The sequence below is a fragment of the Malaclemys terrapin genome, chromosome 10, assembly GCF_027887155.1.
Source record: "Malaclemys terrapin pileata isolate rMalTer1 chromosome 10, rMalTer1.hap1, whole genome shotgun sequence".
Classification (NCBI taxonomy): Eukaryota; Metazoa; Chordata; order Testudines; family Emydidae; genus Malaclemys; species Malaclemys terrapin.
The window spans coordinates 59,079,493-59,093,312 of record NC_071514.1 but is presented as its reverse complement, the minus strand read 5'-3'; the positions used below and the strand labels follow the sequence as shown (position 1 = coordinate 59,093,312).

The 13,820-nt window shown below is 44.3% G+C and overlaps 1 protein-coding gene across 13 annotated transcripts in view; it reads right to left on the bottom strand.

The window, feature by feature from the left end:
- The window catches only part of RBFOX1 (RNA binding fox-1 homolog 1), a 2,469,250-nt gene that overhangs the window by 1,551,037 nt on the left and 904,393 nt on the right, over positions 1-13,820 (bottom strand). The window contains exon 1 of one of the 13 annotated variants that reach the window (XM_054041263.1): positions 3,858-4,706. The exons of the other annotated variants lie outside the window; for them this stretch is intronic. Within the exon in view, the coding sequence (XP_053897238.1) occupies positions 3,858-3,860 (3 nt within the window). The 5' untranslated portion in view covers positions 3,861-4,706. Of the gene's footprint in view, positions 1-3,857; positions 4,707-13,820 lie in introns of those variants that run through there. 13 annotated transcript variants of the gene reach the window in all.

Sequence of the window (13,820 nt, the reverse complement as noted above, 5' to 3'; positions counted from 1 at the left end):
GGCTCAATCCGTCAAGCCATTCAGATGTTGGACTCCTAACGTCATTGGGAGTGTCATACATGAAGAGCTTGCAGGATCAGAGTCTACAGTAATATGCAAATGGAGCCAGTCTGGTGTAACTGAAATTACATCGGGGTGAATTTACTCAACTTTTTTTATGTCTTGAATCGGAAGATTGACTGCACGTGAAGATCAAAAATGTGTTCCCAGTCATACACATGCACACTGCTACCAACATCACCACAATCCTCAGCCTCTGACTGCAACACTGCCCAAATACCAGGCTTCCTTAGGAAGGATGGGGTTGCTGCAACAGGATCATTAGCTAAGGGGCAGTCCCTGACTGGATGGATCAATGGTCTCATCTACTGTGTCAAATTTTAAGTTCCCACGTTTAGAGAGAAGCATGAATATTTACTGGAACGCCTATTCAGTTCACATGTGCACTTACTGCCAGGCCAGTGTTTGCTGGCAACAATGGGAAAACTCAAAGATATACAGTGATGTGTCTTTATTTCCCCCCAAATAAATAAGTGCCGAGTAACATGCACTAGCAATCAGCAATGTATGCTGTATACAAATCACAAACAGATCGACACCATGCCACATACTTTTGCAGTGAAAATAAGTCCATTTGAAAATATCTACTTCTAGTGTATTAAAAAAAAAAACAGTCCTCCATCTACAAAGTTGTACATATTTTCACCTTTCTTTGAGTCAGACTTATAATCCCCACTGCACTTTAACATACCAACACCAGGTTTAAATTGTGGAAATCCCAGGCTTCCTCTAAAGCTAATCTGAAGAAAAGGCTTTAGCAATAAACCTTCTCAAGATGGTTTATGAACTTCTCTGGTGATCAGTTGAACCGAGCAGATTCTTTTTGATCTTCTTGGTTTATTTAACAGGTTGTTTGTTTGTTTTAAATGAAAAAGGACACTTGTAAATTGATATTCACCTTTTCTACCACATTAAGCATAAATCTGTGTCTACTGTGTTGTACTTTAAAGAAAGCTACACCCAGTATGTACAAAGGAAATGGTTTACATTATAAATGTGTACACCAAATCCCTTTAGTGCAGTGTTCCTAATCTGGGGAAGGCACTAAACTCCCACAGGGGAGAAGTAGGCACAGAAAGACCTTTGAAGTGTGAAGCTCCTAGCCTCTTCTCCCCAAGTGGTATTACAAAGCAGTACTCACTGTAGCACTGCATGCTGCTTCTGGTAGCAGTGTTGTGTACTAGGTAGCTGGGGAAGGGACAAAAAAAGATGTGGCTGGCAGCAATGGCAATAGCTGTGGGCTCTGACAGGAAATGGAGAATCCTTGTCAGGCTGAAGGAGAGACAAGAGGGCCAGTAACGGAGGGGAAGGGGAAAAGTCTGTGGGGAACAAGGGACGGAACAGCGGCAAGAAACAAGTGGGGAAATGGGATAGAGAAAACAGAAAAGGACAGAGGAGAGAGGGGAATGGACAGGGCACAGGTTAGAAGTGCCACTGTGTTGGGGCATGATGCATGGAGATGAGGATCTCCAAAACAACATCAGCAGCCACTGCTTTAGTGCTTTCCCCAGGAGGTAACCTCACTACTTTCCAGTTTGAGTTAGCGCATGTCAATACAAAATTAAATATACATACTGTGGTGCAGCTCCTCAGCTGCTGTGAATCATCATAGGTCCTTTACTGGAGCTATAACCATTTACACCAGCTGAGGATCTACCCCTGTATTTCTACATTTGCACTCTTTGCTAGAAGTACATATTTTATGAATCCAAGAATTAGTGAATTCAGTCTGCTCAGTGACACCTGACTTCTGCAAGTATTTCTGGTACTTAAGGATACCTGCTTCTGAAAACAAAAATGTCCCCATTACCAAGTAACCGCAAGTGCCATGGTTACAAGCATTATCAAAATTATCAACATATTGTGAATTTGACCACAGAACTTGTCAGCTGTATTGTTGCTAACAAAGTTAAATTTTAGCTTAAAAAGGAATGCAAGTTGCATAAATACAGTCCTCATTTCAGAAAATACCAAAACCCCTTGTCGGATGTATTTAGCAGAATAAATAAATTTTAAAGGAAACTTGTTATCCAGTCTTTGAATCCTGTACAAGACACTGTCTTCAGCTAGACATCTGACTGGGACTGTAATTAGAAACACTAAATATAAAAGTGTATCCCAAGAAATCAGTACTTCAAATCATCCAAGTAAAGAGAAATACTAAATAAACGTAGAAATACCATAATTTGAGCTGTCCTAATATGTTTGCCATAGTTCTAATTAAAGGGCTCTCTTCTGTGATCTAATACACTTTGCTAAAGTTAAATTCAGTGTCTTATGAGAAGCATACACTGAAAATGCCCTTCACTTTGTTTCTACCTAACCTTTGCAATACACTTTCACAGCTCCTTAATGGACCAAATTTCCAAACCTGCAAAATCATATTTATTTTATGAAAACAAGAGCATCTTCACTTTAGATTGTGAGTTAATTATTATGGGATAATATATTTAGGAAGCATGGTGCTTTAAAACTCTTTCCAGACATACACTGGTATTATCAGTCTTTATTACCAAAGCAACAAATCTTGTTCTTGCTTTTAAATATAGTACAAAAATTGTTTACCCTTTGTTACACCTAAATAATGTAAATAACATTCAATATCTTCCATTCCTGTAGCTGTACACCAGGGCAAGATTTAAAAAGAAAAGTCTTCAGTTCTCAGGACATTGTCCTCTATGTCTATTACATTTTATAACTCAATTTACCCTGAATGAGCAGAGTTTTTGTTACAGTTTAAATTAGTCATCACTAAATTGCTGCTTCTTAATAAGATTCTAATGACATACTTTGCCATATTCATAAACTGGACCAGTTAAATGACAAGTTGCAGGCTTTCACAAAATCTTTTGTACTTCACAAATTTGAATCATTTGGAAGAATCAGACTTTAAATCAGTAATTCATTTCAAAGCAGATTTGAGGATTTTTGCATTTTTTGAACTGTCATAGGTTCAGTGCCCAAAGCTTCCCTTCACTGTAATATTGTCTGATATTTTTCATAAGAAAAGCTAGCTGTAGTCACACCACTTTTGCTCAGCTCCCCTGTAACTACAGCTAGAAGCTAGGTAAACATTAGCATGCATTTTGGATTATGCTCTGTGTTAATAGATTGCTTTATTTAAAAAAAGTGAATGATGTTATTCAGTGATGTGCTTTGCTCTCCTTCTCATCCCACACTTAACTCCCTTAGTTTCCTCCACATATACATTTATCTCATTGGCATGATCCCTGTTTCACCCAATCCAGGTCTCCAGCCTGGGTATGCATCTGCCTCCCTCTCCTTTGAACACACCTGCCTATGAAAAACATTTCGGAACTTGTTACCTGAACCATATTTCAGGAACTTTTCTACATCAAATACTTACCAGCATATACACTGTCAAACAGGCACAACACAGACCCCCCAGCAGCAATGGAGATACTAGCATGATATCATTGCAAATGGGATGCATGAGTGGGACACGGAGAAGAAGGGAAACCGGCATTTGACTTAGCATACACTCCAGAGCACACAAATCCCTTCCATTTGTTGCAGCACTTGGCTTTCCAAGGCAGAGCGGGAGCACCTGGAGGGGACTCTAGCCCTACATTCTCCACAAGGTCCTGCCCTGAAGTGCCACTTTGAGAGAATGGCTTCAGATTAAAAACGCAGGGGCCTCCTTTAGCAATTCCCCACGCCCCAGCAAAGCAAAACAACTCTCTGAGCTGCTAGGACCAACTAGGGGGGCTTCCCAGCGCACCAGGGGCTGGCACCTTCTCCCTACCACCCTCCTCCAAACCAAAGGCTCAACTCACCATAAAGAGAAGTAGGAGGCTGAAGGGGATTGTGTCTCTGCCGCTCCGTCCAGCAGCGGCTCAGAAGCAAAGAGTTCGCACCCCCTGGGCACGGGCAGCGTAGAGAGAGCCCAGGGGCATGGGACGCTTGCCGGCCCCCGGAGCCCCTTCCCCTCAGGAAGGACGCGGCGGCTCTCTCCCGCCTTCACTAGGGCATCCTGAGTTCCCCTCTCCGAGCCCCGCTGCCTTCCTCCTCCTCCCTCACAAGTGTCACTTGGGCTGCAGCCAAACGCGAGCGGGCAAAGCGCCCGTCCAGGGTGCGAGCCTCACGCTGGCAGAGAAATTCCTGACGAGGAGTCCCAAGCTCGCGAGGAGAGTCCGGGGCAGCTGGTGGTGAGGAGGAGCTTGCAAGGGCAGTCGAGAGAGCACCTTGTGCAGCGGTCCCCTAGCTGGGAGCTCGCAGGCGAAACCTGCAGCTGGCGGCGAGCTCCCCAGCGCGCTCCTCACGCTGGCCGAGCCATCCCTGGAGAGGAGGCTGGCGCTCGCAACAGGAGCCTGGCGCAGCTCGCGGCGAGGTTCCCCGCTAGGTGAGCCTCGAGCTTGCACGAGGTTCCCTCACACAGGAGCCTGGAGCTCGCAGAGGAACCTCCCTCCTGCGTAGGAGCCTGGAGAGCTTACAGAGAACCCCACTCCCCAGCTGGCGAGCCCCGCGTCGGGGGATTTCCCGGGAGCCACTCGAGCCAGGTGACTTTGGGTTGCCGGGTTCGCCTCAAGGCAGCAGGGGGAGGCGCGGCTGCTCCCCAGCCAGCGCTGCAAAGTGGCTCCGGAGAGGGAGCGAGGTGACCTTCAAGCCCGCCGCGGGGGTGGGCGAAGCAGGCGGCTGCACGAGCCGCGCCGCACGCGAGCAGCCGCGGCGAGGAGAGCCCTGGCGAACAAGAGCAAAGAGGCCGGCGTTGGGAGGGGGCGAGCGGGTCTCCCTGCCCAGCATCCCACCCTCCTCCACGCGCCGTTACGCCTGCACCTCGGGATTGGCAGGTGCATGCGAGCGCCCGGCGCTCTGCTCTGGCTCTCTCTGCTCAGCCATCGAGGGACCCTCTACCAGCCCCACAGGGCCATGGGGCTCTGGGTTGTGGGGAGGCCGTGGGGTGGGGGGCAGGGACACTCCACTCTGTTCAGAAGCACATTACTTGCCATCACGCAGAGAAACCATTTGGGGAGAGGGAGGGAGCGAGTGTAAAATGGATACTAGCCTAGGAGATGGCACAGCTGCTGGCTTATTACACTAGAGAGATGGCTACAACTTTTCCTGCAAAGGGTTGTCACAAGCGGGCTCGATAAAAAGCCAACCTAAAACCGGGGCTCCCATGGCAAAACTAGGCAGGGTTTGAAACTACTGCCTGTCTGACAAATAATAATACTTAAGTGACAGTTAGGAAGTTGCTGATTAAAATGATGCCTTTGGCAATACTGAGAGATCTTTGCCTATTTTCCTCCCTCCCTCGGAAAACAAATCTTAGAGGAATTCTAATACTGAACTAATGAGAAGAGGTATTGCAGCATCCCCAGCTCCATGAATTACTGTTAAGCAGGTCTGACAGCAGCTAGTTCCGAGAAAGTTTGACAAATAAACATCATCAGGACCTGTCAAAAATAGTGATTTATCAGTTTTAATAGGTTAGGTTTTAATTGGTATAATTATCCAATGTTTGTGTGTTGCACACTGTGTGATTCTAGCAAATTAGTGTTGTTATGGTTTAATAATAGGCACCTATGAGAGGTTGGGGATGATTTATATAATGACAATTCCCATTGTATTTAAATATATAGATTAAAATGAAAAATAGTTAACATTTTGAAGGTCCCATGTGATCTAATTTAAAAAATACAATCATTTGAATAATTTAAAACCACACCAGATAAAAATATATGAATACTCTCCCTCTCTATATTTTTTTTATCTGTGCAGAAACAGGAGTAGAACTAAGACTTTTTTAAAAATTAGTTAGCAGCAAAGAATTACTGGGAACTTTGAGCACTTACACTAGTAAGTCAAAAGTAAATACTCCAGTCATCAAGGCATATATCCAAATTTATCCCTGTAAAGTAGTCCCATTGATTGTAGTGGGATTACTCATACAGGTGAAGTTAAACACATGCCTATTTATTTGCAGGACTGGAGCCTTAGTAAACAATTCAGCACATAACCTGTTCCTTCTGCTACTTTAAGACCAAATTATAGGCCTGATCCTGTAAACACTGAACTCAATGGAATTAGGCATGGGTCTACATTTATTCAAGTGCACAACTGCTGGCGGAATTGAGGCATTTTATCCAATTTCCTAGGTGTGAAATAATTAATTTATTTCTGCCAGACATGCAGCAGGGGCAAATTAATGATCTGAAGGCTCATTTTTTAACTCAATGGGACTACTTATATCTGTAAAGTTATTCAGCTGTGCATTTTCAGGATCAGCGTACCAAATAACTAAAATATGCTCTCTAAAAATGTATGGCCTGACCTTGTAACTTGATCTATGCAGGCAAATCCCAGCACTTGTGCAGAGCCTTATTGATTTCAGGTGCATCCAGTTGCAGATCAGGTCTGTGAGGCTCCTGCATTACTTGTGTACCCAAAAACTCACACTAAAGTCAAAATACTGAATCTAATGGTGCAAAAGAGAAACATAGCTGGAACTATAGTGTTATGTTTGTTTTTTAAAGTGCTGCAAAATATTTTATGGTGGTTAATCCAGAGTTATGACTGGACAGTACAAGACATCTAACAAATATATATTAATTATGGTCATGAGGAAAAGGAAGGTGACGTCCAAAGAAGCTTTAGTATACATGCAAATATAGCAGTAGCATTTCTTTTGTGCTCCACCGGTTTTTCTTTTCATAGTGGGGCTCTTAAATGTAACTAATTTTCCATATTACCTCTGCACATCCCTTCTTATCAATTATTACTGATTATTCTGATGGGTTTGTGATGTGGACGAATATTTATGCTAAGACAAAACTGAAATAGGTATTGCAAGCTAAATGCCAGTGCACAACACTACCATTTGATGAGAAATGCTCATGCAATATGAGCTAAATTCTTGGTCCCATTGAAGTTTTTAGAGTTTTGTCATTAGGTTCTATGGGGCCAATCCTGCTTCCATGGAAGTGAAATTAGAGTTTTGCTCTTGACTTCAGTATCAGTAGCTTTAGGTTCTGTATAATAAACTATCCTGCTGGCCAATATGGTCTCATTTCTTTGTTCTCCCCTATCTGTCTGTATACACCTGTCATTTCTTTACTTATACTTACACAGTAAACTTTCTGGGAGAGGAGCTGTCTTTTTGTTGCTTGGTACAGTGGCTAGCTCCATCACTAGGGCTCCTGACACTATAGTAATACCAGTAATAAATAATAATTAGTAATAAAGGATAGTCCAGTGGTTAGGATGCTAGGTTGACTTTTAGGACACTCAGGTTCAGTTCTCTACTCTGCCACAGATATCCTGTATGTGTTCTTGGGCAGGTCACGTAGGCTCAGATCCTTACAGCTATTTAAGTGTATAACTCCCATTGATTTCAAGACTGGTTTCAATGAGACTTAGGTACCTAAATACATTTAAGGATCTAGGTCTTTGTCTCTCCCGGCCTCAGTAATACATCTGTAAATTGTGGGAAACAGTACTTCCCTACCTCACAGGGGTGTTGTAAGCATAAATACATTAAAAATTACTGTGAGGCACTCAGATATTATAGTTATGGAGGCCATAAAAGAAGCTAAGTTATTTATCAGGTTTCATAGTAGCAGCCGTGTTAGTCTGTATCCGCAAAAAAAGAACTCAAGTTCTTTTTCTAAGTTATTTAGTAAGTGATCATAATACATTTCATTTAACAAGATTACTCATACCGCTATTGTACAAATACAGCAGAACTCACAAATCAGAAAGTTTAAGGCCTCAGTCCTACAAACAGTTTGGCACATGCTTTAAGTGTGAGGAGTCCCACTGAGGCCAACTGAACTACTGTGTTAAGTTAAGCATGCACCTAAGTGTTTGCAGGATCAGGGCTGCCTGCATAGTCATCAACTATGGCAGAGTTTTTCTTTCAGAAGTCCTACAATAATAATACATTTGTGTTTTATATGAATGCTAATTATTTTAAAGAAAAAGTATTTTCATCCATTCTGATCTTCATGCCCCCTTTCATATAGCCCCCTCTGCAAAGAACGTCCTTGCACTTCATGCATATCAATATTGTTCAATCCATTTGTTAAGTCTTTCAAAGTTGTTATTAATTGTGTGTTACAGTAGCACCTAGAGGCCCCAACTGAGGTCAGGGCTCTAGGTGCTGTAAGAAGAGACAGTCCTTGTCTTAAACACAAGACAAAGCCTGGGCAGGGAATCAGAGGCACACACAGAAGTGACTTGCCTGGCGTCACACAACAGACTAGTGGCAGAGCAGAGAATAATGCTTGATGCAGAAATTATTGGATGAAGTTCTCCGGCCGTGGTCAGGAGATCAGGCCTTAAAATCTATGAATGCCAAGCCCTCAAAATGAGATGCAGAAAGTATCAAAGAGGGCCTTGTTGTCACTCCCAACAGCGTGTGGGAAAGGATTCTTTTCTCTCAAGCCTCTCAAGGTATGTCTAGATAGCCCATGGTAGTGAGCCTCCTAAACAGGTGTCCTGACTCCAGTTCCAGTGCTTCTGTAACTGAACCATACTGACCATTCCATGTATGATATAGCCACATATTATCTTCAGTATCTGTCTGAGTTACACAGTAACTTCTTTAGGGCAGAGTCCTTGGCATTTGTAAGCATTTCTAAAGCACAAAGTATGTTCAAAGCATTCTATAAATAATAATGATGGTAGTTTTATCCTTAAGTGATAATACAATGAAGTCATAAATCTGGGTTACTAACATCTTAGTCATTTCCACAGTAACTGTTTACAAAGGGAAAACCACAGAATTTAAATGTAATTGTCTACTCATGCAGGGAGATTAAATGGTTTTTAAAGGAGGTATTTTCAATTTAAAAGCAAATTATCAATAACAAGAGAACAAATAAATGGTAGATAATGAGACATTCTGTTGAAATGCAATGTTTTGAACAAACTTCCAGACAGGGATTATATCTCAGTCCTTTTACAGTCCCCCTTTCTGAATAAAAGCCAATTTTAAGAATTTTGTCACAGTCTGTCACATTTTTCCTCCCAATAAAGTACACTCATGCTTTATCTCCAAATCCAAAAGCACTTTCAAAATTGTATTGGTAACAAAAGTTAAATGTATGCAATTATTTTAAACTAAAAGTAAATCCGTAATACTTTGTGATATACAGTAACTCCTCGCTTAAAGTCGTCCCGGTTAACGTTGTTGCTGATCAATTAGGGAACATGCTCATTTAAAGTTGTGTAATGCTTCTAACATCTTTTGGCAACTGCCTGCTTTGTCTACTGCTTGCAAGAAGAGCAGCCCGTTGCAGCTAGTTGGTGGGGGCTTGGAACCAGGGTGGACCAGTAGCCCCCTATCAGCTCCCCACTCCCCTAAGTTCCCTATGCAGCAGCTGCCTGCAGTTCAGCTGTGTCCCTCCCCCCACTGCCATGTGTTGCTCCTGCCCTCTGCCTTGGAGCTGCTCTCCGAGACTCCTGCTTGCTGTGCAGGGGGGAGGGAAGGAAGAGGGGGGCTAATGTCAGGGTGTCCCCCTCCCCGCTTACCCCATCTTCCATAGATCCGGGGGGACAGACCAGGACTCAGGGTAGAGGGAGCTTGCAGCAACTGAGTCTCAGCAAGCTGATCTAATTTAGGGTTACATATCTCATAAACAAAAAAAGAGGACCCTCCATGGCCCCTGGCCCCGCCCATTTCCCCACCCACAGCCCCGCCCCAACTCCGCCCCAACTCCGCCCCAACTCCACCCCTTCCCCGCCCCAACTCCGCCCCCTCCTCCCTCCCACTCCCAGCCAGGGGGAAAGGGCTGCCCCAGTGCTACCGGCTTCAGGGTTTGCCGGGCAGCCCCCAGACACTGCGCCCCCAGCCGACGCTTCCCCAGCGCAGCTGGAGCCCGGAAGGGGAAGCGCCCAGCCGGGGGCGCAGGGTCTGGAGGCTGCCCGGCAAACCATGAAGCCGGTAGCGCTCAGGCTTTGGGCAGCCCCTATGCCTCCGGACCCTGCGCCCCCGGCCGGGCACTTCCCCTCCCGGGCTCCGGCGGCGCAGGGTCCGGAGGCACAGGGGCTGCCCGAAGCCGGTAGCGCTCGGGCAGCCTGGCTCTTAAACAGAGCCGAAGAGGAGCAGAGCCTCCAGCCGCGGCGGCTCTGCTCCTCCCCGACTCTTCGGCTCTGTTTAAGTGCCGGGCTGCCCGAGCTCTACTGGCTTCGGGCAGCCCCCGTGCCTCCGGACCCTGCGCCGCCAGAGCCCGGGAGGGGAAGTGCCCGGCTGGGGGCGCAAGGTCTGGAGGCACGGGGGCTGCCCGAAGCCGGTAGCGCTCGGGCAGCCCGGCTCTTAAACAGAGCCGAAGAGTCGGGGAGGAGCAGAGCCGCCATTTTCCCGGGCATGTTCGGCTTTTTGGCAATTCCCCCCAGACAGGGGTTTGACTGCCGAAAAGCCGGACATGTCCAGGAAAAAGAGGATGTATGGTAACCCTAATCTAATTAACAAGGCAGTGTACTTAAGGGAAATGTGCATATCTCACGCCATTCCTGCTGCCTTGTGTAGAGAGAGAGTTAACCCTTGAGGGCTCAGCCAATTGCTAGTTCATCATTTAGCAATAAGGGAAATATCCCACCCTCTCTCTGACTCCTCCACCTCAACCAAGCTTCACAATCATTATCACTGTGTACCACTATTAAATTAGTTTAAAACGTATACTGTGTGTGTGTGTGTGTGTGTGTGTGTGTATGTATATATATATATATATATATATATATAGTCTTTTGTCTGGTGAAAAAAATTTCCCTGGAACCTAACTCCCTCATTTACATTAATTCTTATGGGGAAATTGGATTCACTTAACATCTTTTCGCTTAAAGTCACATTTTTCAGGAACATAACTACAACGTTAAGCGAGGAGTTACTGTTTTTTCTCTTACTGATGTTAAACACTTCAAAACATCACCTTGTTGTTTGCAGTGCCATTGTAGCCATGTTGGTCCTAGGATAGTAGAGAGACAAGGTGGATGACTTGAAGAAGAGCTTGGTGTAGCTCAAAAACATGCATTTTTCAGCAATAGAAGTTGGTCCAATAAAAGATGTCACCTCACCTACCTTGTCTCTCAAAAAATCACAGTAATATATGTTTGAGTCTGGTGCTGCAATATGTTTCTTACCACAGATTTGGGTAAACTGCTCTAAACAAATTTACGAGTTCATGTTTAATCTGTGTAGATATGACATTTCCTGCAATACAAGGCTGTATCAGAATCAATATAAAAATAACTCAGCCTATTCCTTATTAAGAGCTTGGTTTTAAAGACCACCTCCTTCTCTAAGCTTCAGAGCCAGAGCTCCAGCCCAAGCCACAACTTCAAAGTGCTGTCTTACACAGCTATTTTTAGAGCACTAGTGCAAACGGTGCTACCCAAAGACTCTTTCACCTGGGCTGGGAGGCTTGCCATCACAGGCTGTATAGGCATACCCTGAGATGCTGGAAAGAAAAGAATCCTTTCCTACGGGCTGTTGGGAGTGACAACAGGGCCTACTATGATACTTTTGTATCTTATTCTGAGAGTTTAGGATTCAGAGATTTTAAAGCTTGACCTCCTGACCACAAACCAAAGAAGCTCATTCAGTAGTTTCTTTTGTTTGAGCAATAGCATGTCTATTAGAAAGATATAGAGTCCTGTATTGTTGACCTAACGTGATGGAGAATCGACCATGCCCCCTGGTAAGTTGTTTCAATGGTCTGAATTTGACTTGATCCAGCTTCCAACCACTGCATCTCCTGATGGCTTTTTCTGCTGGTTTAAAGGGCCGTCTATTATCAGAAATCTCTTCCCTATTTAGCTCATGATCAAGTTAGTGATTAAGTGATGCATAGGCTTTATGCTGCCCTCTGCACAGGGGTAACTTGTCCCTGTGATACGCTCCTTCACCTCTATGGAGAAGAATGGCCTGCACCTCCTTCATCTAGCTGCCAACCCAGCATACTTGCTGAACTATAAGGAACTGTGCATGCTGCAAACCCTGCCTCCTGCTTTCCATAGTAGCACTGCATCAGTTCTGCTGATTCAGGATTTGGTTCTTTAGCTGAACTTAGAGCCCATGAAAGGTGCCTGGTTGAAAGCCCTTTAGGAAGAAGTATTCTATCACTGAGATGCATGCAAGCTCCCTGCCACAATAACATTATTAATTGTATTGCAGTAGTGCTTAAAGGCCCCAATACATCATGTTAGAAACTGTAAAAATATATAACATAAAGACAGACCATGTCCCGAAGATATCACAACCTAAGGCTGCAATCCTGCAAAGACTTAGGAACATCCTTTACTTTAGACAGTGTAGGTGCTTAACTTTACATACGGTGAGTTGTCCCATTAATGCCTTCAATTCACCACATGTAGTTTGGATCCCTTGTGAGCAATTCCCAAAATCTTGCCCTCTACTTTCTACAGCAGAATTGCATTGGTAGTCTCATGACAGTGCGTAAAGCTAAGCATGTTCATTAAGTCACTGCAGGATCTCATCCTGAGTACATGTGCATTAGCCATTTTCCTGATTAACCTCCTGGGGTGGGGGGATGAAAGGATGATTAATTCTACCTATCCATTTGATTCTCAGCCTCTCTGAGACAGCTAGACTAGCTGGTACCAGTTATGATTTGTGAAATGGATACCTGTCCACTATGTGCTGGACTCATAATAACGAAAGGTTTAGGAAGTAGAAGACTGAGAAAATTATGGGTCTTTCATCCTCTTAATGTACAAGCATACCTGCCATGGTCTTAATAGGAATTGCACACACTGAGAGAAAAATATAAACTTTAAGCATTACCATGGAATATGAACTGCCTTAGGACTTTGGTAGTTTGGGAACTATTACATTAGTTTCACAGCTGATAGCATATGTGTAAGAGTTATGTTTCACCTAGATGTAGGAGAAGCCAAAACCTGTCAAGAACTTCATAGGTTCTCATATTCAAAGCTTTTATAACTACTAAAGGGTTGTGTCTATTTAGAATGGGAGTGAGGAGAGAAAGAAAAAAAATGCATGCCAGAAAGTTTGTCTCTCTGTTCTCCTTTTCGTTACTATCAAACATGTCCCCCACCTATACCACTGTTATGGCTTCATCCAATGTCATTAGCATGACTTCATAGCTAAAAAATAACCCATCAAGTGTGGGAAAGCTCATTTCATCATTGCTTAGTTTAAAGATTGTAGTTTCAACACAATGAAACCTCAATGAAAGGAAAAGATACCCAACCTCGCCTTTTTTCTCACTCATATAGAATTACTTTTAAAGGAGGGTAATTGAACAAACTGTGTTGTGGGGTAATCTCAAAGGAAATTATGTGATGACCCCACAATTGTCTTGGCTTCACTGTTATTTATGTGTGTGTTCAATTATCCCCCCCCCCCATAGCCCTGCCCCCTTTTGTTTCTGAAGCTGCTGTGATAAGGGCTTATCTCAGTCCTCCCCGGTCTAACTGGTTGGTCTGCTTTCAGCCTGGCTTCTTACCTGCTCTTTTTGCACTTGGACCTACTTATGGTCATGCATCTAAGCTTCTGACTTGCCTGTCTCCCAGCTCTGAGCTTAGGCTGTGTTTGGACCTGCTATGTGCCTCCAAAGCAAGTAGCAAGCAACCTTCAGCTGACAATCTCCTATCAGTGCCCAGCTTCTCCCCCACAGGCCCCTTTTCAAGGGTATGTGGCACAGCTGAGTAGCCAACAGCTTGGTCAGGACAGAGCTCTGTTTCTGGAGTGGCATTCCTATCTTCCACTGGGAGAATGGTTCGCCCCGGCATTCCTGGGTAGAATTTCCTACCAG